The sequence below is a fragment of the Podarcis gaigeae genome, assembly GCF_964106915.1.
Source record: "Podarcis gaigeae genome assembly, chromosome: 1".
Lineage (NCBI taxonomy): Eukaryota > Metazoa > Chordata > Lepidosauria > Squamata > Lacertidae > Podarcis > Podarcis gaigeae.
Window position 1 is genome coordinate 35,673,802 of NC_139678.1, and position 20,878 is coordinate 35,694,679.

The 20,878-nt window shown below is 42.8% G+C and overlaps 2 protein-coding genes across 4 annotated transcripts in view; both read right to left on the bottom strand.

The window, feature by feature from the left end:
- The window catches only part of NUBPL (NUBP iron-sulfur cluster assembly factor, mitochondrial), a 61,556-nt gene extending 40,678 nt beyond the window's left edge, over positions 1-20,878 (bottom strand). The window contains exons 1-4 of one of the 3 annotated variants that reach the window (XM_083741726.1): positions 20,712-20,878; positions 19,257-19,404; positions 17,930-17,964; positions 399-489 (exon numbers count right to left, since the gene is read on the bottom strand). In XM_083741726.1, the coding sequence (XP_083597852.1) occupies positions 399-489; positions 17,930-17,964; positions 19,257-19,404; positions 20,712-20,825 (388 nt within the window). In that variant the 5' untranslated portion in view covers positions 20,826-20,878. Of the gene's footprint in view, positions 1-398; positions 490-17,929; positions 17,965-19,256; positions 19,405-19,653; positions 19,907-20,711 lie in introns of those variants that run through there. The other 2 variants (XM_083741727.1, XM_083741729.1) reach the window with 2 other exon arrangements.
- Positions 2,183-14,927, bottom strand: LOC310851511 (uncharacterized protein; the record flags this gene model as incomplete). Its single annotated transcript, XM_083754013.1, has 2 exons — positions 2,183-2,282; positions 14,473-14,927. 2 exons carry the CDS (start codon positions 14,925-14,927, stop codon positions 2,183-2,185), a joined length of 555 nt encoding a protein of 184 aa, XP_083610139.1.

The following is a 20,878-nucleotide window of genomic DNA, read 5'->3' on the forward strand; positions in this document are numbered from 1 at the left end:
TCAACTTGTGAGCAAGCTGATATGGGAACACATCCCCAAGTCCTAAGTCATATAGGGCTTTAAGAAGTAAGCAGCATCACTTTCAATTGTGCTCAGAAGTAGACCAGAAGTCTGAGAATCTCTGTCAGTGCTACTATGAATGTTCTCATTAACCAGCCCAAGGCAACACCCTAAAAACTGGATTTCGAACTACAGTTTTCAAACAGTGGTCAAAGGCGGCTCCTTATGCAATGCAAGTCTATTAATGTTACCATGGCATTGTTATCTATGGTCATTTGGCAAGATAGGAAGGAGCATCTTTCCCTACTCTCACCACCAAAAATAATCACTGCCTCTCAAGATTTCCTCGTAACATTGGGGAGGGAAGGGGAGAAAGAGTAAGATCCATCCAAACTTACTTGGTGTCACTTCTGGACTTCCTTTCAAATTCATCATCTTTGGGATGGAAGGCCCATACACATCTGCATCAAGCAAACCAACTGCTTTTGTCTGTGGAAGGAAGACACACAGCCACATCATTCTTAATGGAAAAAGTTATGTGCAACAGTTGTAAGCGAACGTTAATTTCAGCTCTAATTTAACTTTTGTAACTTATTAACTAGTGGTTAATAGAAAGAACTGCACTCAATTACCCTACTCAGCAAGGAAGATACATGCACGGCCAGAAGATGTGCTTAAATGGAAGTACAGGAAGTGGAAGCACATTCCCACCTGGATCCAATGGTTACCAGGTGTAACTAAAGCTGGACTAGTGTCGCGGATACAAGATTATGTTGAGACTTAAGTTTAAGAGTAAAAGAAAAACTAAGAGGGGTCTCTTGGCATAAATGGAAGATATTAATAAAAAGATTCAGAGAAGGATGGATTATTACTTCTTTCGCAGGGTAGCTGCCATATTAGTCTGCTGGAGAAGGGCCATGGCTCAGTGGTAGAGCTTATGCCTTGCAAGCAGAAAGACACAGGTTCAATCCCTGTTATCTCCAGGTAAGGCTAGGAGAGACCTCTGTCTGTAACCCTGGAGAGCTGCTGTGAAGCACTGTAGACAGTGGACCAAAAAAGCTGATGCAGTATGTTTATTCGTTTATTAGATTTCTATATGCCCTTCACCCAAGGATCACAGGGCGGTTTACAATATAAAAACCAAAAATATATAACATAGAAACAAACAAAAACAATACCACCACCCCCAAATAGTTTAAAAGGCCATAGTTAAAGGTAAAGGGACCCCTGACCGGTAGGTCCAGTCGCAAACGACTCTGGGCTTGTGGCGCTCATCTCGCTTTACTGGCTGAGGGAGCTGGCGTACAGCTTCCAGATCATGTGGCCAGCATGACTAAGCCACTTCTGGAGAACCAGAGCAGCGCATGGAAATGCCGTTTACCTTCCCACCAGAGTGGTACTTATTTATCTACTTATACTTTGATGTGCTTTCGAACTGCTATGTTGGCAGGAGCAGGGACTAAGCAACGGGAGCTCACCCCATCATGGGGATTCGAACTGCCAACCTTCTGATCAGCAAGCCCTAGGTTCTGTGGTTTAAGAGTGCCACGTGCATCCCACTTTAAAAGGCCATAGGTTGTTTAATTAGCCAAAGGCCTACGAGAAGAAGAATGTTTTTGCCTGGTGCCTAAAATATGTAACGAAGGCACCTGGTGAGTCTCCCTGGGGAAAGCATTACACAAGCGGGGCCACCACAGAAAAGGCCTGTTTTAGTGTTGCTGCCCTTTGACCTCTTGCCGAGGAGGCACACAAAGAAGGGCCTCAGATGATGATTACAGAGTCTGGATCAGTTCATATGGGAGAGACGGTCCTTGAGAGAGCTTCTTATGTTTCTACGTAGCAAGTAAGTCCATAGCATCAATAAGCTTTGTGGCATAAAGTTTTCTAGACTAGAGTCTAGCTTAAGAACTGCATGAAGGAATATTACACATTGTACGGCGGTACGTACACATTCACACATACACACATGATAGTAGAAGAGGAGGAGGAGGAAAGTTGGTCTTATGTCATTTGTCACAGATGACATACTAGCATGGTGTGGGAGAGCCCTATTCAACTATGTATCATAACTATGCCCTATTCAACAGTATCAAAATGTGCTAGGGAATTCAAACCACCAGCTTCCTGATGCTACAATATAGTAGCCACATTTCAACTAACTCTTTTAGGTGAAATATAGTGACTATACTTCAAACTCAACTTTATCAAGATACTTTGTAGTGCCTTCTTCATCTGTAATATCGAGGGTGCCAAACACAGAGGGTCTTTTCAGGGGTCGCCCCCTGGTTGTGAACATTATCCCCAGAGAGATTCACTTGGAGCTTATAGTGACATTTTTCAGCAGAAGGTGAAAACTTCTCCGTTTACCCCAAGCCTTTTAAACATCTTTATACAAATTTAATATCAATATTACTAATTGTTTAGTCTCTACTTTGGCAGCATTTGAGCATTTTATTTTAACTTCCATGTAATTACTGTGGTGCTTTCAATAGTGGTGTGTGTGTGTGTGAGAGAGAGAGAGAGAGAGAGAGAGAGAGAGAGAGAGAGAGATTTTATACGCCGATTTTGTTTTATCTGATCCAGTATTTTATTGTATTGATTTTTGCTGTGTGTTGCCTAAAGGGACTAGAATAATAGGCAGCTGATAAATACAAACAACACATAAGGAAACAGATATTGCTTTCATGCTCAAATGTAGCCAGTTCTGTATCCAGGCTACAAAAGAATTTGCAGACCAGAATAGACAAGGCATTATCTTCTCTGTAGTGTTTGGCACGGTTTACTAGCTTTAGGTTTGTCTTAGCAAGTTATTTCCTTACCCTGCAGGGACAGTACACGTTAGCAGTTCAAGACCTCTATTTTCAGCACTACTTCCCAGTGAATGTGGGCTATTCTGTTAAGGTATGCCCTTTCTAACTTCACACTTCTGCAATGTTTTTTTTAAAAGAGATAGCCACCAGGATGATAGAGCATAATTGCTCTCAACTACTACATACGGCTGGACAGAAGGCAAGAAATTGAAGAAGGTTTAGTTTAAAACATTAGAAATGCTTTTGAGCTGCAAAAGAATTGCTCAGCAATGGAGAAAATTTTGGAAACCTGTGAATGATTTTCCTTGGATGTTTAAGAGAAGATGAACTGAAATCACTAATTATTTCTGGCAGCATTTAACCAGAATGGCATTTAGACTTGGCACTGGAGATGGTTGAGATCCTGAGAAAAACTAAACCCAGTTCTGGACTCCAGAATGAGTTGGATCCCAACTTAAGCTGCTATAACATGGCTGGAGGAAGATGGGTTTTCTTCCCACCATGACCTACACAACGCCCTACACAATTCCCCACCAATGGTCAGGGAATGGTGCTGAATGGGGCAGGCTGAGGGAGGCTGACTCTGTCCAATTAGCAGGATTGCTGCCCTTCCACCTGAGCAACCTTTGCACAATAAATAAATATAATAATAAGTTATTACTTATACCCCGCCCATCTGGCCAGGTCTCTCCAGCCACTCTGGGCGGCTCCCAACAGATTATTAAAAACACAATAAAACATGAAACATTAAAAACTTCCCTAAACAGGGCTGCCTTCAGGTGTCTTCTAAAAGTCATCTAAAATGGCACAACAGTCCATGCCATTCAGCAGCTACTGCAACACTTCTTTGCCCCCGGCTTTTGACACCTGAGATGTATAATTCTTGGAACCAACCTTACTTCTGTGATTGCAAGTTGTTTTTAAACCACTTTTAAACATTGTAGGTTAACTGTTGTAACCCGCCCTGCGAGCGGGCAGGAAATAAATTATAACTCCCTTTGGTGAAGCATGTGGGGTGGGGTGGGGGGTGTCATGAGGTGGAGGGGCAGGGATATAAACTGCTGCCCACTAAGAGAAGCTTAACTGGAAGTCAAGCGCCTGCCTTGCCTGAGTTGAAGCATCTTTCTGCTTGGGCAAGAAACTTTTGGATAAAAGCCTACCGCTGTTAGCACAGCAGGGTGCTGGCCTTAAGCTATTATTATTAAAAGCTGGTATTTGAAAAGCAAGATTCCGTTATAAGCAATAAATGCTTCTGAACTTAAAAATAGCTGTTCTTATTCAACTTGTACCTTTCTCAACACTGATAATTCAGATACACTAAAATGCACAGTCACACATGAGCTTAGCGACGGGGTTATAGAAGTAGTTTTGGTTATTAAGGAATAACTGATTTTTCATTTATTTATTTATTTGGAGTCCCACTGAAAATACGGCAGCCCAATCCCCCAGCATGTAAAGCCAACCATGTCCCAGAACCCTAATCCCCTAACCACCAGAAACCATCATTAGCTCCACTCCCACCCAACACCATATTCAGCAGTACCAACTTTGCAACTTGATTCTGCGGCATCTGTCACAAAGGTTGAGTGTTCCATAATCAGCACCTGCCTTTATCTGATGCTGTAAATTAACATCGTATTTATGATTGCTGCTGGCGGGCCACAAATTTTGGATCAGCTTGACTGTCAGCTATTGTTACCGGTAGTTAATAAGGGTCAGGTTTCCGGTTTCCTGTTCAAAAGACTACGTTCATGCAGTGCCCACTAATGGGGGGGTTGGGTTTAGAGGGAGGAGTTGTGGAGAGATGTGGGCACATATGTTTGTAACAAACCCAAATCCATTCTACTGATGCTGCATCTTGACCCATTTTGAAAGAGGCACTCTCTGCTTCCCCATGCTGCCACCATCTTTTAAAGAATCTTCCTTCTACAGTGGCACCTTTTAGAGGCTTTCACCACTGGCTGACCATGTTAAACTTATGGATGCCATTGTCTAACGTATTGGTGGACCCCTGCATATAATGCTATTTATAAGCAGGAACTGCAGCATCTTCATCTCCAGTACTGTGTATTGGATTGTAAGAGATAATTTTTGCAGTTGTGATTTTTCAAGTTGTATAGCCTTGCAACGTAAGGGGTACCTCGGGGGGGGGGGGGGAGCTTGTTTTTCGACTTGTGAAGATTAAGGGTGTGGTTGCTGTGTTTTTGGTGACATGACAGACATCCTTAGTTAAGAAAATCTATTATATTACTTTTACATATATAGATGTAAAACATTACTATCATTGGGCAAACAGAACCTCAGTCCTTGATAGAGGGTGTTCCTAAAACTAACAGTAATAGCTCACCACACTACTCTGTCTAGCAATATAAAAGGTGGCGCTGTGGTCTGAACCACAGAGCCTAGTGCTTGCCGATCAGAAGGTTGGCGGTTTGAATCCCCATGAGGGGGTGCGCTCCCATTGCTCTGTCCCAGCTCCTGCCAACCTAGCAGTTCAAAAGCAGGCCAGTGCAAGTAAATATGTACCACTGTGGCGGGAAGGTAAATGGTGTTTCCAAGTGCTCTGGTTTCCGTCACAGTGTCTGTTGCGCCAGAAGCGGATTAGTCATGCTGGCCACATGACCCAGAAAGCTGTCTGTGGACAAACGCCGGCTCCCTTGCCTGAAAGCGAGATGAGCACTGCAACCCCATAGTCGCCTTTGACTGGACTTAACCATCCAGTCAAAACCTTCTTTTAAAAATAATAATAAAAAGCCACATGCACACCTTATACAGACCCCTGCTCCACTCTAGGCAGACCTAATACATAATAAGGTGAGTCAGTTGCCATTAAGTGTGGCAGGAATATCAGACTTACTAGAATGTAATCTTAGCACTTCCAAGGCTTCAGTTCACTGACACCAGGTAACTTCTCAGGGGTTGTATCCTTGATTAATGAGAAGGAAAAGGGACACCACTGCATGTTCAACTTCACATATTAAAATGTCCTGAGCCAGCCTCAAGTCCCATTAGCGTTTTCTGCCAATTTATCAACACGCATACAAACACTGTATCTGACTTATTTCAATAGCTTGTTATGACAAGCACAGCCTAAGTGCAGACATCAGCTTTTCAGAGAATGGCAGAATAACAGAGGTCTTGTTGGCCATCAATGCACATATTGGGGTGGGAAGAGTCCCTCCCACTATGGTGAGACAGGCTTTCTATTATTTTGAAGAACTAAAAACCTGCAAATCCTGTTTGATCAAAGCCTTAGTGGAATAGAAAGGGGGGAAATGAATATGTGCTCTGTGAGCAATAATACCTCTATCATGCCATCTTGAAGGCTGTAAAAGAATTAATGTCTGTTCACAGCCATTGCTTAGCATCATCACTGCACATTCCACCAATTCCTTTCTGTGAACTTCTTGATATACATGTCAATTGGGAGACAGTACCATTTTAGGTAATCATGTAGATCAAAGCAAATATCTCATTTAGCACTACTTCTTTTTTTTAAAAAAAAATCATGTTTCTTTATAATGCACAAAGCTATTTAAAAACCCACTGGAGTTACTCTGACAGATTATGCTGTTTCGTGTCTACTGTACGAAAGCTGCAATTTAAGAGATCGGGAAGCCACATTTTCATGCCAGATTTCAAAGACTTCAACACCATTTTCGAACTCCTTTGTTCTCAGACAAAACACATAATTTACCTGATTATGAAGATTCATGACTCATTTCTTTTATCTGCATGCACAGCTAATCAAACCCCTTCAAATAGTCACTCTAATGCTTTATCCCCTAATTACCATTTGAAGGATAAATATTTGGAAAACTGCCTAGCTTGTGCTTAAACCTAAGTAGCACTCTTTTTCCATCTACAGGTTCTCCCATTTTTAACAAACCAAAAGAATACTCGGGAAGGGACATGGGAGCAAAGGGGAGAGGCATGAGAAAGCTTTGCAATGACAATGGCAATGCCATCTTTGGACACCACAAACATTCAAAACTTTAAAAAAAATAGTTCACAGTTGTATGCTTTACTCCATCAATGCACATAGATATATAAATAAAAGAACTGTGGTGAAGGACGCACATCAAAACATTTCCAAGTGGCTTTACAAAACTACATATGTAGCCTAATACAGCAAGAATCAACACAATCGTGAAGCAAGAAGACTTTCAACCATTTTGTGTTTGGCTTTTGAGTTGCAAAGCAGATTGTAAAATGGTTGTTTTTTGCTTTAAAGCAGGGGCCAGTCCACTGTCCCTCAGACCTTGTGGGGGGCCGGACTATATTTTGAAAAAAAAAATAATGAACAAATTCCTATGCCCCACATATAACCCAGAGATGCATTTTAAATAAAAGAACACATTCTACTCGTGTAAAAACCTGCTGATTCCCGGACCATCCGCGGGCCAGATTTAGAAGACGATTGGGCTGGATCCAGCCCCCAGGCCTTAGTTTGCCTACCCATGCTTTAAAGCCTCTCCTACACAGAAGGGCCAAAAGTTCAAAGGAAGGACAGAAGTTTGAGGAGAGGCTTAGCTCAAACAGCTCTGCACAACAGGGTCTAAGTTCAACCTAAGAACCTGCAATTAAGGGGAAACCAAAATTTAACCAGGAGTCTCCTCTCCTCTTGATTGATTAAATGTTTGGGAGGGGAGTTGAAAAAACATGTTAAATCAGTGGTTCCCAAACTACGACCCCCAGCCCATAGACCACTTGAAAATTGCCAGCAGACTTGGCAGACCACATAATAATTTATCTGCCTTTTGCAGCAATTGTAAAGAGCTGCACTGGAAGCTTATCTCTTACATTGTATTTTATTGTATTACAATTAGCATTCCATAGTATTCAAATTTAAATACAATAAAATGCAATAAGAAACAAAATAAGCAATAAGAATATAATTAAAAGTCAATATGAATATTCAATAGCAGCATGTCATGGTGACTGAATGAAACTTGCGGACCACTGCTGATCCACAGACAACAATTTGAGAACCCCTGAGGAAGAACTGAAGAGAGAAAGAGAGCCATGGATTCAAAAAATTGAAGAGCTCTAACACACTTTAAGAGTGCTGAAGTATTGGAAAGCGCTAGAGAGAGAAGCCAGGATCGGACAACAAACGAATGCAAATTAGTAATGCTGAATTTATTAGGAAACACTCCTAAATAGGTATATGTGTTTGCCTTTATTAACATTTGCTTTTTTCCGCTCTAACTCAAACCATAAATTACTTTTTCTCCCCTAAAATAATATTCTTAAACTGTTTAGCTTGTTCTACATTTTCTAAAATCTTAAGCACAACTTGCTTTCGAAAAATTTGTTCGGAAGCCTTGTTATTCACTCATTGCCTACGTTGCACTACTGGAAAGAAGTTGGGTCAGTTAAAGTCCAGGTGGCCTTGGTTGTCCATGCTTAGCAACAACCCTCCTAAAGGGCCAATTGTGCTCCCACTGCCATGCCCTCGATGTGATGCTGCATTCAAAGATGGCCTGGAAACTGCAACCAGTGCTGAATGCAGCTGCCAGGTTGGTAAGCAGGGCTTCCCAATAGGACATTGCGTAACCAGGCCTGAAATTCAAGGTGTTAATACACCAAGGTTTTAATGGTTTGGGACCCAAGTACCGAAGAGTGAGCCTCTCAATATATCAAGATCAAGCATCTCAGGCAAGATAATCAGGGGAGACCTTTGCAGTAGAGCTTCCCCATTTAGGGAATGCCCTCCTGGTGGGATAAATTTGTCTCCCTCAATATTCAGGAGGAATTTAAAAAGCAAAACATTTGTGTTCACCCAAGCAAATACACTATTCCTAGCAACCTTGAAATTATAAGCTGTGAGGGTGGTTGACTGTGTTTAGATGTTCTTAGCAATTTTCATTACAATATTTATTTGTTTTTAATTGTATTATTTTGCTGCTTTCTCATTAGCCGCTCATTTGTGTGGAAGTGTGTGGGGGGAAAATATAACTTTAACAACCCAGTCCCACAAGTCCCTGTGTTCAATGGGACTTACTTCAAATGTGCATAGGATTGCAACCCAAGATAATAATGTTTTGCTTAATGGAGGTTCTCTGAACCATACTGCTGCACTTCCATGGACTTAAGTAACTAAGGTGTCAAAAGAAGTGAATAATGAGACCTACTCCTTCAAGAAATCAATGCACAGAAGAACGCTGGTTTGACCTGGTGTTTATTTGTTGTATGGTAAAGCAGTATTGTTCTTCTAGATATAAGTGCCCCAGTTTAGCTCTAGGCATGTATCACTAATTGACAGCCAGAAGATGGATTTGGATACATTGCTTTTGGTGTAGTGCTGATGAGCAACACCTGTGTACTGATGCTCATAAGATTTCCACATCCACAGTTCCTAATTCAGAGAAGATCTGTGCACAGGAGTGGCTCCAGATATGGATCTTCTCTAAATAAGGGCTAGAGTGCATGGACAAGGACAGCCATGACCTACAGACAGGATTCATGCCCATAAGTGTCCATTCCTTTGTTATTATGCCTTCATAGGTAAAATCATGAGGCTTAACATACACCAAAACTTAGACCTAACCTTTGATCCTGAAATTTTATCCTTCTTAACTGTATTTGAACTTCATTTGGCAACCATTTTCACCTATGTTCCCTTTCCTGGATGACTTATTTTTCAAGAATTTAAGATGCTATACAGTGGAACCTCGGGTTACATACGCTTCAGGTTACATACGCTTCAGGTTACAGACTCCGCTAACCCAGAAATACAGTGGTACCTCGCAAGACGAATGCCTCATAAGACGAAAAACTCGCAAGACGAAAGAGTTTTTCGTTTTTTGAGTTGCTTCGCAAGACGAATTTCCCTATGGGCTTGCTTCGCACGACGAAAACATCTTGCAAGTTTGCTTTTCAATGCATTCCTATGGGAATCCGTGCTTCGCAAGATGAAAAATTCGCCAGATGAAAAAACTCACAGAAAGAATTAATTTCGTCTTGCGAGGTACCACTGTAGTACCTCGGGTTAAGAACTTTGCTTCAGGATGAGAACAGAAAACGTGTGGCGGTTGCAGCGGGAGGCCCCATTAGCTAAAGTGGTGCTTCAGGTTAAGAACAGTTTCAGGTTAAGAACAGACCTCTGGAACGAATTAAGTACTTAACCCGAGGTACCACTGTATTTGAAAGCAGCAAAAGGCAAGCAGGTACCACAAAAGCACAAGGTTATCTAGCGAAGTGTAAGCTAACCAACATGCTGAATAAACTTTTTGATCCATCTGCAACTCTGCATTGAGTCTCACAGATGAGACTATTTAGCATGTTTTTACTCTGCTCCTCCATTTCCTGTTCTTAAGATTGATTCTGTTGCTAATAAAGAGTTGTGTGTGGATTTTTAAAATAAAAAACTTATTTGATGATGTCATGACCAAAGTGCCATAGGAAGGAAAATGGTGAAAAGCACTCCCTCTGCTGGCTACCTCTCTGTTACAAGAGTTCTTTACTGAAAATGGCCTGGTTTTGCTAACAGGGCCAATTCTGATTTTCAGATAACTGTTCCTGGTAGTATTCATTCCCTGCTTTCTTGCCCTGCTATTTTGCCTTGTCAGAACATGCTATTTAAAAATTCTAAAGTGTTCAGAATGGCCATTCTACAGACTTCTCTGCCTGGTCTCCATAAATCTCTGAGTTGAGAAGTGCCCAGTTTACTAATACTGTCTGCTTTACAGGCCGCTGTAGGGCAGGCTGTGGAATCGTGAATGAATTAGGGCTGCCATATGTCTGGATTTTCATGGACATTACCAGGATTTCAAAGGCAAAATTGACGTCCGAGGGGAATTTCCGAAAGGAGGCACTTTGTCCTGGATCTTAGTTAAAAAAAACGTATTTTTGTAAACTTTGGTTGGTATATGTCTAACAAAAGCTCAACAACTTTCAGGTTTTCCTAAAGAAAGCAACAATTTGGGGGGTTTCCTTAAAAAACCTCAACAGAGCCTTCAGGCTATGTGCAGGTGTGTATGCAAGAATGCATTTTGGAGTTCGACTATATGGAAGTGGATTTGGGACCAGGATGTACAACGTGACAAGAGTACCCCCATCTTCCTCTCTGAAAATTGACCTCTCTCTTTCCCAAACCCTCAATGACTGCCGTCTCTCACGCAATGGTTTTCCAAAGGCAAAGCATAGGGGTTTTTTACCTGTGCATTTTATACTTTGGGATAAAGGCAATATGGCAACCAACCAAAGATGAATGTCTCATGCAAGATTGAGCTGATTGCACACAGACAAATGAGCTGCATACAATCTTCAGTGCTGGATACTTGACTCAGCTATGCTGTAGTTGGCACACATTTATTTATATATAAAACTAATTTTCTGCAAGAACCTCAAGGGTACTCTTCTACTGCCACAAATCAAAATGGGAGTGGGGAGGAGGCTGGCTAGATCACAGCCCTTAGTAAAAAAGAATTTTTAAAACAGGTTGAGGAGGTAGTTTTCCTGCACAATGACAGCATAAGCGCAATTTCCCAACTGGATTTGGGCCATCCTCAGTCATGCACAGCTGGTGTTTGCTCACTAAAATACAGTGTTCCTAAACAAGCAATCTTGATGTATTATGCCTGGCTTCTATTAATTTGAGTTCTTTCTGCTATAATAAATTGTCTGGGGCAATGCAGCTTTCATACACAGTTGTCCTAATGTGAGTGAGCCTGACAGAAAAGCCAAAAGTTCTCCTACAGGGCTCCTGGGGGAGTAGAATTGGCTACTGCCATTTCTGAGGGTTAAAAAGAATCTCCTGTCAAAACTAAAAAAGCAGTTAAGACGGAGGATAGTTGGGCAAAGCCGATTCGCTTCAGGGGGAAAGCAGCAGAAGTTTAGAAATCTCAGTACAGCCTCGGAGAACTGCACATTCTTGTCGTTAATTAACTAAGCCAGCTGTAATGATTTGGTAACTCGAAGTTGTTACAGATCCAGAGAGCCAGGACTGGACCGAATGCTCCCTTTGCTTTAAGTAGTACTTGACATGGATGACCTTGACATTCGTTACTGAATCAGAATCTTCCATCAACTAAATTATTTCATCTGCAGTGAGTAGTCACATACACAAACTCAGAACAGCTCTGGAATCCAAGTACTAAAGTCAGCTCTACCTTTGTAGATTTAAGAAAATCAAACTGAAATAGTGCACACATCCACACTAAAGTACAGACATGTCTATGTGGCAGGTTTGAAAATCAAGAGATATCCAGTCTACAGATCTTCCCAGTCCACATGTGCACTACGGAAACTATGAACGTACTATTTTTGAAAGCTTCTCATGTTGTTGGTTTAACACACAATTGTCCAACCATGTGCACAAGAAACCATTGTCTGGGTCTGTCTTACGGGCCAAACAGAACAAAAGATCTTATAATAAAAAAACTGCAATAATTAAGATTCAGTTCTACATGCACGCACAGCATTAATGAACTAGTCGGTTTTAGGCAAGTTGGAATTTATAAGCCTAAGACTAGATTTATAGTTCTGAAACACAAGCAGAGTAAGAGTTATTAGTGTTAGCATTGGGAATCCTTCAGTACCTCAAACCACAACATCCCTGCAGTGCTGCCTGCCAGCAGGAAATAACAGCAAATATATTTCCATCAAATAGATAAGCAGAATCTAGTATCTGTAGCAAATGAGAAAGCCAAGTGCTGTGTCTAGCATATTTTTCTAGTTCCCCAATAGGGCTTCAAAGTGAAACAACATCATCATCATCATCATCATCATCAACGTTATTATTATTATTAAACCTCCCATTCCTGATACACAAGATCCACTGCAGATTAAGAACGAATCTAGCATTTCTAATCCATTGTAAATACAGTGCCATCAACTTTGAAAGATGAGGCAAAGGCAACTCCACAACCTCAATTTACCTTGTATATTCTTAGTTGGTTGAAATTTAAGCCACAAAGCAATTTCAAGGCTAACATTTATTTTTGTTACAGATAGGTAGCCGTGTTGGTCTGCCATAGTCAAAATAAAAAAAAAAATTCCTTCCAGTAGCACCTTAAAGACCAACTAAGTCAGTTCTTGGTATGAGCTTTCGTGTGCATGCACACTTCTTCAGATACACAGTGTATCTGAAGAAGTGTGCATGCACACGAAAGCTCATACCAAGAACTGACTTAGTTGGTCTTTAAGGTGCTACTGGAAGGAATTTTTTATTTATTTATTTTTGTATAAGCTTTCACTGACTAATCAACCTCAGGTTCGTTAAGTGTTATCCTGAGTAACGGGTGGAGAAGTGGGTGTATGTGTACACACAGTTTTAAGAAGAAATGGTGAGGTCAAATGAAATAAATAGCAGGGTTCTAAATCACACAGGGAGCCTACACAATAGCAGGCTCTCTACTGCAGGGATTCTTTCGCAGCACATGGAAAGCGGTGACATTGACCACAATGATGCAACAGAGAGAGTGGTGGCTCGGTCCCTTGCTCTCAATAGATGGTGATTATGTGACACTGAGGGAGAATAGCTGAAGAGGGCTATCTTTATCTCCTACGGGAACAGTGACTTGTCCAAGGCCAGTTAAGTGAGATCTGATGGCAGGAGGCAAGATCAGAGCAGGAACTTGCAGGATCATTTCTGCAAATCACTCTCTGACATTCTGCGCCACTCGCCACATTTATCATGCAGACTTCTGTGATCAGTAAGTACTTGGGAAATGTAACATGACCACATGTTCTTAAAAATGCTATTTTAACAATGTAGAAATAAACTGAAGAATAATGACTATACGGCTCCTATTTGAGAGGTACAGCAGAACTACACAAACACACACACAGCATACACAAGTGCTATAAACAAAGATGATTCATTGTTTGCTAACCCATTGTGTCACGATCGTAAATTTCACCCACTGCAATAACACCAGGCATTAATTATGAAACACTTTCTATGCAGTGTTTGAGAACTTGCCAGGTGACTCCTATTAGTGTCAATCAAGCAATTAATTCCAATACAATGATTTTAAAAATTTACTTCTGTATCAAATATTAATGCAACATCTGCTACTCTCAAGTTCTGCCTCTGCCTTTCCCCCCCCCCCCCGTAAACCTGACACATTTTTCAAGAGCCTTGAACTTTCACTGTTAAATTCGCGCAGTACATTTTAACCTTGTTTTGACAGCCTTGTTCTAATACTAGTATATTTGCTGCAAATACTGCCATGTTTCAGGAACATTTTTGATTCATTCACATGGATTGTGTGTTATTTTCTTAAATGCCAACAGGGGATATTATGACCACCTTGCCTACTGCATTGCACCACTAAACCCTTATTTATATGACCCAGGCATAAATAGCAAAGAGCAGTGACTTAGAGACTGAGCAATGAACCAGAAATCCCCAATTCCAATTTCAGCTCTTGCGTTTTTCGCATATTCAACTAAAGAGCGAGCTAGTATGGTTTAGCGGTTAGAGTGTTAAACCTGGTAGACCAGGGTTCAAATCCCCACTCGACCATGAAGCTGAAGGGATGACCTTGCATCAGTCACAGTCTCTAAGCCCAGCATACTTTACAGCAGGGGTGTCAAACTCAAATTCATCGGGAGCCGCATCAGCAGTTTGGTCACCCTCAAAGGGCCGGTTGTATCTGTAGGACTATGTGTCCACTCTTTATTATCACTTTCCCATCTCTCCTGAAATTGCCTTCCCTCTGCATCAGCTCTGCCTCCGCCACTTCCACTGCCCCCCAAGGCCTGGTCGCTCTTCTTGTGCTTGTACTTGTCCTTGTACATCTTGTTGCAGTGCCTCTTGCACATCCAGGGCTTGCGCTGCTTGGCCACTTGCATGGTGGTCTCGCTGCAGCCTTTGTAGGTGCAGCTCTTGCAGCCGCCGCCGCCGGCGCCTCCTCCTCCCCCCGACTGGGCGCCACCCTCCTCCTCCTCGTCCAGATTCTCCAGGCCTCCGCCGGGGCTGCTGGCACTGTCGCCTCCACCCCCATCACTGTCCGCGTCACCCTCTGCTGCCGGGCCCAGCTTGTAGAAGACCATGAGGCACGAGGGCGCCTCTGAGGCCCCCCGCGACAGTGGCTGCGGCTGCCGCACCACCTGATGCTGCAGCAAGGCGCCCACCGCCTCCCCGCCCCCGCCGCAGGGCTGCATCACCAGCAGCATGAGCGGCTGCGGCGGGGAGGGGGAAGGCGACGACGAGGAGAAAGCGGCCGAGCTGCCGCTCGTGTTCCCAGAAGGCTCCGTCCCTCCGGCAAGCCTCGCAGCCAGGGCCTCCCACAGGGCCCCTCGGCTGCCACAGCAACGGCAAATGGGCGCCACGGGCCGGGCGCTAACAGGTTGCCGGCTATTACGCACGACCTCCGCCTCCTTTCCCCGGAAGGTCACTTAAGCGCGCAAGAGCAGAGGTGGCGGCGGCGGGGCTTTCCCCCCAATCCTTCCCTGAGGATTCGTCGCACGCATGCGCCGTCACGTTGGCAGCCTGTTCGATGGGCGGGTGGTAAGCGACTGGGCTTCTAATAGCGGGCTGGGACTACACGGGCCACATGATGAGGTCTGGTGGGCCGGATTCGGCCCGCGGGCCTTGTGTTTCACACCCGTGCTTTACAGGGTTGTTGTGAAGATAAAATTAAGAGGAGGAAGAATCATGTATGCCACCTTGAGCTCCTTGACAGAAAAGTGGAATATAAATGTAAAAAAAAAAAAGCTGAAATATACAGCCGAAGCACAACTTCCAATTCCATTTGTGACCAATCTGAACATTTTAAAGAGACTATGAACATACAGACATGTGCATGTTTAAGTTTTGTCCATGGGATCACAGTCCCTAGAATAGCCAGGGTCTGTTAATAGATAGGCAGAGTCTACCATATAGTTTGTACACACAGGATTTTTTTACATCTTCTCCAGAGCATGTATATGCAGTGGACATCGGTTTACGATACAATACTGTCAGAGCCGCCCCTAGGTCCCAGCTCACAAAGGACCGACGCCTGGCTGTAGTTATGTACAAAAGTCTGTATTGAATTTCAGTTTCCATTTCAAAGCCGGAGCGTGCTGCTCTACGTCTTAAGGTCTAGACCGGCGAAGTCCCGTCTGAGTCTCCTCCCCCCTGACACCAGTTTAAGACTCTAGCCTTGCTCCACCTCTTCCTTAGCTCCTTCCTCCTCTGGGCCCTCCTGCCCGCTGGGGTTTCATCCTTTCTGGACTCTTCTGACGCTGACCCCCCTGATTCTTGCCCCTCCTTCCGGCGGGCTTTAGGACCTGGTTCCCTATCCGGGCTACCTGCTGTGCCGCTCGCTTGTACATTTGAACTTGGCGCACGCGCCCAGCCGGTAACCTTCCTCTCGACCGTTCCCCCGCTCTCCGATGGAGGCGTGGTCAACCCTGACTCATCTTCTCTCGCTGGTGGTGAATACGCTGGCCCTGATACCTGGGACTCCTCCCCCCCACTACGCTCTGGTGGGGAAGCTGGTCCTGATTTCCAACTGCTGCTCTGGGAGTCCCCGCTGGCCCCTTGCTTCTGGGGTGTCCCCCTTGGGGCCCCCCTTGCCCTGGCCATCGGCGCCCCCTTCTGTGAATCTTCCGATTCGCTGGAGAGGCTCACGGAATCTCTCAGGCTACTGTCCTCTTCTCCTACGCTGCCCTCGGACTGCTCCCCCTCGCTCTCCATCTCCTCCCCTCCCTGCACTCCCGCTGCGTCCCTGACAAATACGATAATCTTTATTGTCATTGTCCCATACAGAACAACGAAATTGAAAAAATCTACATCAGACATTCAAAAACCAACAAGCCTGCTATCCCAGCTATCCCAGCCTGGTTAGCCCCCTAAAAACTCTTGATACCCCATAATTAAATACAATATACTCCCATAGAGACTACCTTACACTATGTTTAAAACCAAAATCACATTTGGATAGAAACTGTTTCTCAGGCGGCTGGTCCTAGTCTTTATAACCTTGTACCTTCTTCCAGAAGGCAGAAGCTGAAAGAGATCTTTTCCAGGGCGCGCACTATCCTGCACTATCTCTGCAGCTTTCTTATGACACCTGGAAGCATGGATTTGATCCAAGGTGGGAAGAGTGCACCCAATTACAGTGGTACCTTGGGTTACATATGCTTCAGGTTACATATGCTTCAGGTTACAGACTCCGCTAACCCAGAAATAGTGCTTCAGGTTAAGAACTTTGCTTCAGTATGAGAACAGAAATCGTGTTCCGGCGCCGCAGCAGCTGCCGGAGGCCCCATTAGCTAAAGTGGTGCTTCAAGTTAAGAACAGTTTCAGGTTAAGTACGGACCTCCGGAACGAATTAAGTACTTAACCCAAGGTACCACTGTATTCTCTTCCACAGTCTTTACAACCCTGGACAGCATTGTTTTTTCGCTGACCGTGCAGCTCCCAAACCACACACAGAGACCGTAAGTTAATACACTCTCAACAGTACAATGGTAAAATGCCATCAACAGGTCCTTTGAGAGATTATTTTTCCGGAGGATTCTCAGAAAATATAACCTCTGCTGTGCTCTCTTAATCAGGTCTTTACTGTTTTCTCCCCATGTCTTCCCACTGTATGCCTATTTAACAGGATATGTGGTTTGTGTCAATGTGGCCTTAGGCAAGTTTCTGTACAGATTTACTGAAATAATGTATGTGAAGTGCTTTGAATTCTCAAAAGTGGATTTTTTTTATTAGAGTATAGACATATTTCACAAATGTACTTCAGTAAAGACATTAAAAGGTGAGTCCAGCAATTATTTTCATAGGGCCCTTGAACCTTACACTTAGAAAACCACACACACGTACCCACATCATGAAATTTATCATAAGATTAAAAATAAGGAAATTTACTTAATGTAAAGCTAGTTTTCCCTATCAGTGATAGGAGTCAGGGAGTGAAATTCATAAGAATGCACAACAGAAATAGCAACACAGTGAAGATGAGTATTGGGCAGAATCCTGGTGGAAGAAATGGTGTCTTTTTTCCAACAATATCATTTGAAGCTAGCTACTGAAATTAAAACTACTATTTCAGAAGCAACCTTTAAAAATATATCTGCCTGTATACCAGCTATTAAGGTGCTTATTAACATCTGTGTAACTTTTTATCGATTTTTATATTTAGCAATATTGAAACAATAATCAGGCAATTACTTACCGAATCATTTACTGCCAGTGCAAGGGCTACGTTTACTGAAAAGAGAACACAAAAATTAGCAGAATCAGCCTCTCGGAAATGAGATCACGTCTAAGAAAGAAGCCCCTGACTCCAGATCATTTATGAATAAGTAAAATAGTATGGGTCCTAATACAAATCATTGGGACACTGCACTGTATAATCCTCTTCACTATAAAAATGATTTATTCCTATCTCCTACTTCCAGGTTTCTTATATCAGCTGCTGATTCATAAGAGAACCTAAACTCCTAACCCATAATAGCTAATTGGAGAATTTATTTGGAAGTGTATGAAGTCAGTATGTTCCTTCTTCCACTAGATTCATCTCAAACCTAATGGCTGTGTGTTGCATCTTCTAATAAAAATCTGTCACAGACAATCCTAAAATGACTCTTTCCCTTTCTTTGCTATTTGAAAGTCAGGATTTTCATGGTTTACAATACCTAAAATGAAATGAGGCTTAAAACCTATGCAGTTACCTAGAAATAAGCTCAATGGGAGACGTCAGATATAGGATTGTGCTGCAGACAATTTAGATTACTGTCTAAAATACAGCTTCAGAACAGTGAGCTAAAAAAACAACACCAAGAGCTTAAAATTATTCAAATGTCATAACAGATGGAATTTTAATGAAGGGCTACTTTCTCATTAGATTTAGCATTAAACTGATTAAACTTAGATTTTGTTTAGTACATGTTTACTTAGAGGTATATTCCACTATGTGCAACAAGCTTACTCCAAGGGTAGATTTGAGACAATCAAAACAATTAACAGCATGATCTACAAACCATCTAAGTCAGAGTAAATCGACGAGTAGCCACTTTTTAAGCTAATAAAAGAAAAATTAAAGTACTAGAAAATGAACACTAGTTTAAATTCGAGTCCCTAGTTTTTACTTTTATCTACAATGACAACTTGTAGAGGAAACTTTTGTTCACACTCTAAAAAATATTGAAATGCAAGTAGTGTTATGGACACACTCGGGTCAATATAACATGAGGATAATTTCTCAGTGTACCTTCTTTCCCTCCCAGTATAATTATTGAAATAGCTTCAACTATGTACTTGAGCCAGGGAGCATCACAAATTGTACCAAATAACAATGAAGCAAGAACTCTGCTTATATCTGACAGCTTATTTCAGGCTGAGTAACATTTATTTAAAAACCTTTTCAAATTAAATCCAAACTAAAAGTAAAATATAGTGGAAGTGTACATTGTTAGATAAGAGCTTGTTATATCCGCACACCTATATCTACAAGCAAATTAAAGGGAAATAATATACTGAATCAAATACACAGAACTTACCAGCAGTTGTTGACTTCCCAACACCTCCTTTTCCAGAAGCTACAACCAACACCTGCTTAACTCCTTGAATCGGTTTTTGCTTTGGAAGTCCTCTAGCCATGATTTTGCTACGCTTCTCTTTGAGGACCTCATCGTTTGCATTTGATGACTGAAAACAAAACAGAAACGTGCTAATTCTAAACTGTTTTCATACACCAAAATCTGTGTATGAAAGAGAGAGATAGCAAAATAGTTTCCAGCTCCTCCACTAAAATTACTGACACGTTTATTTCGTCTGACGCCTTGCAAGACTTCTATTATCTCTGTGTGTTCCTCTAGCCTAGGGCACGTTTGTAAGCCAAGCATGACACCAATGAGATGTGTCAAACTGCAAGTGGGCATAACTAGGAAAGCTTACCATTTTTTTAAAGTTTGCAGCCAGTAATTTTAGCATCCTTGAGGGACTGCCAGCAACTAACAACGCTTTCAGTCCTCTTATTTCCATATCAAAATACATCATGCATGCCCGTGTGGCGTCTCTGAAACGAAGTCATAGAAGATTTGGAGACAGCAGCTTACATAGCAAAAGCAAGCTTCTGCCTGCAAGCGGTTAAAACGATAGAATCGCCGCCCAGCGAGGCACCTCTAGGTGCCTTCTCGGTCCGACCGGAAATGGATGCAGACAAGACGGAAGTACCTCCTCCGCAACGACGGTGCTTCCTGAAGTGTAAGAGGAATGGGTGCAACTAAGACTCGCAGGGTAGTTTGCTGCGTGACTGAGTCTGTTCACACAGCAGAGCATAGGCTCTGCCAGAGAAGAATGAAAATGCGGGTGTGCAAATGGAAAGGAAATCAGAGAAACACATTCCGATTAGCAATAGCAAGAAAGTACAAAGCGAGAGGGGGGAGGTACTGGCAGAACTGGGTGCGAATTCAGAAAAAGGGAGTGAAGGAAATCCCGACAGATGGAAGCAGGTGTGCATGTGGAACAGAGAATATGGGCAAATGTGTTCATGGAAGAGGAATGGAGGGGATTGTTTATATATACTATATATGTATGTGAGAGTTAATGCAGATGTACATGCGTGGAGTCTTTAGATGCAATTATGGTTATTGAATGGTGGTGCAAAAAGTAACTGGAGACAGTAAAAAAGTTAAGGTTGGTAAAATAAACTAGAGGGATTGGAACGTGAACAAGGAAGAGAAGGAATAAAAACCCCAAACAATCCTTCGTATGGAGCTATAGAAATGTCACTTGAAACCAATCTCACCAACGCACTTTAAAAAAGGGGGATGCAGTACAATTAATTTGAAAAGGGGGTTTCATAGCTCGCGCCGACCGCTGTTTAGAACCCCTTTCATCCACCAGGCACGAAAAGGACGCACCGAACAATGACATGCTCCGGAGCTCCCGCCTGCTTCGTCCCCATCAAAACTCCTGTCCAAAATGAAAATTGCTCTCCACGCGTCACTTACCCGAAAGCGGGCGGAAACAGCCGAGGTCGCGGCTCCACCCCAGCCTGGCCGCAGCCATGGCAAGGCTTTTCTCTTCGCAGTTTGTAACGCCAATGCATAAGCTCGCGCCACCATCCTAGCACCCCTCCCAGCGCCTGCCGATGGATCTGCGTAGCCTCGCCTCAGCC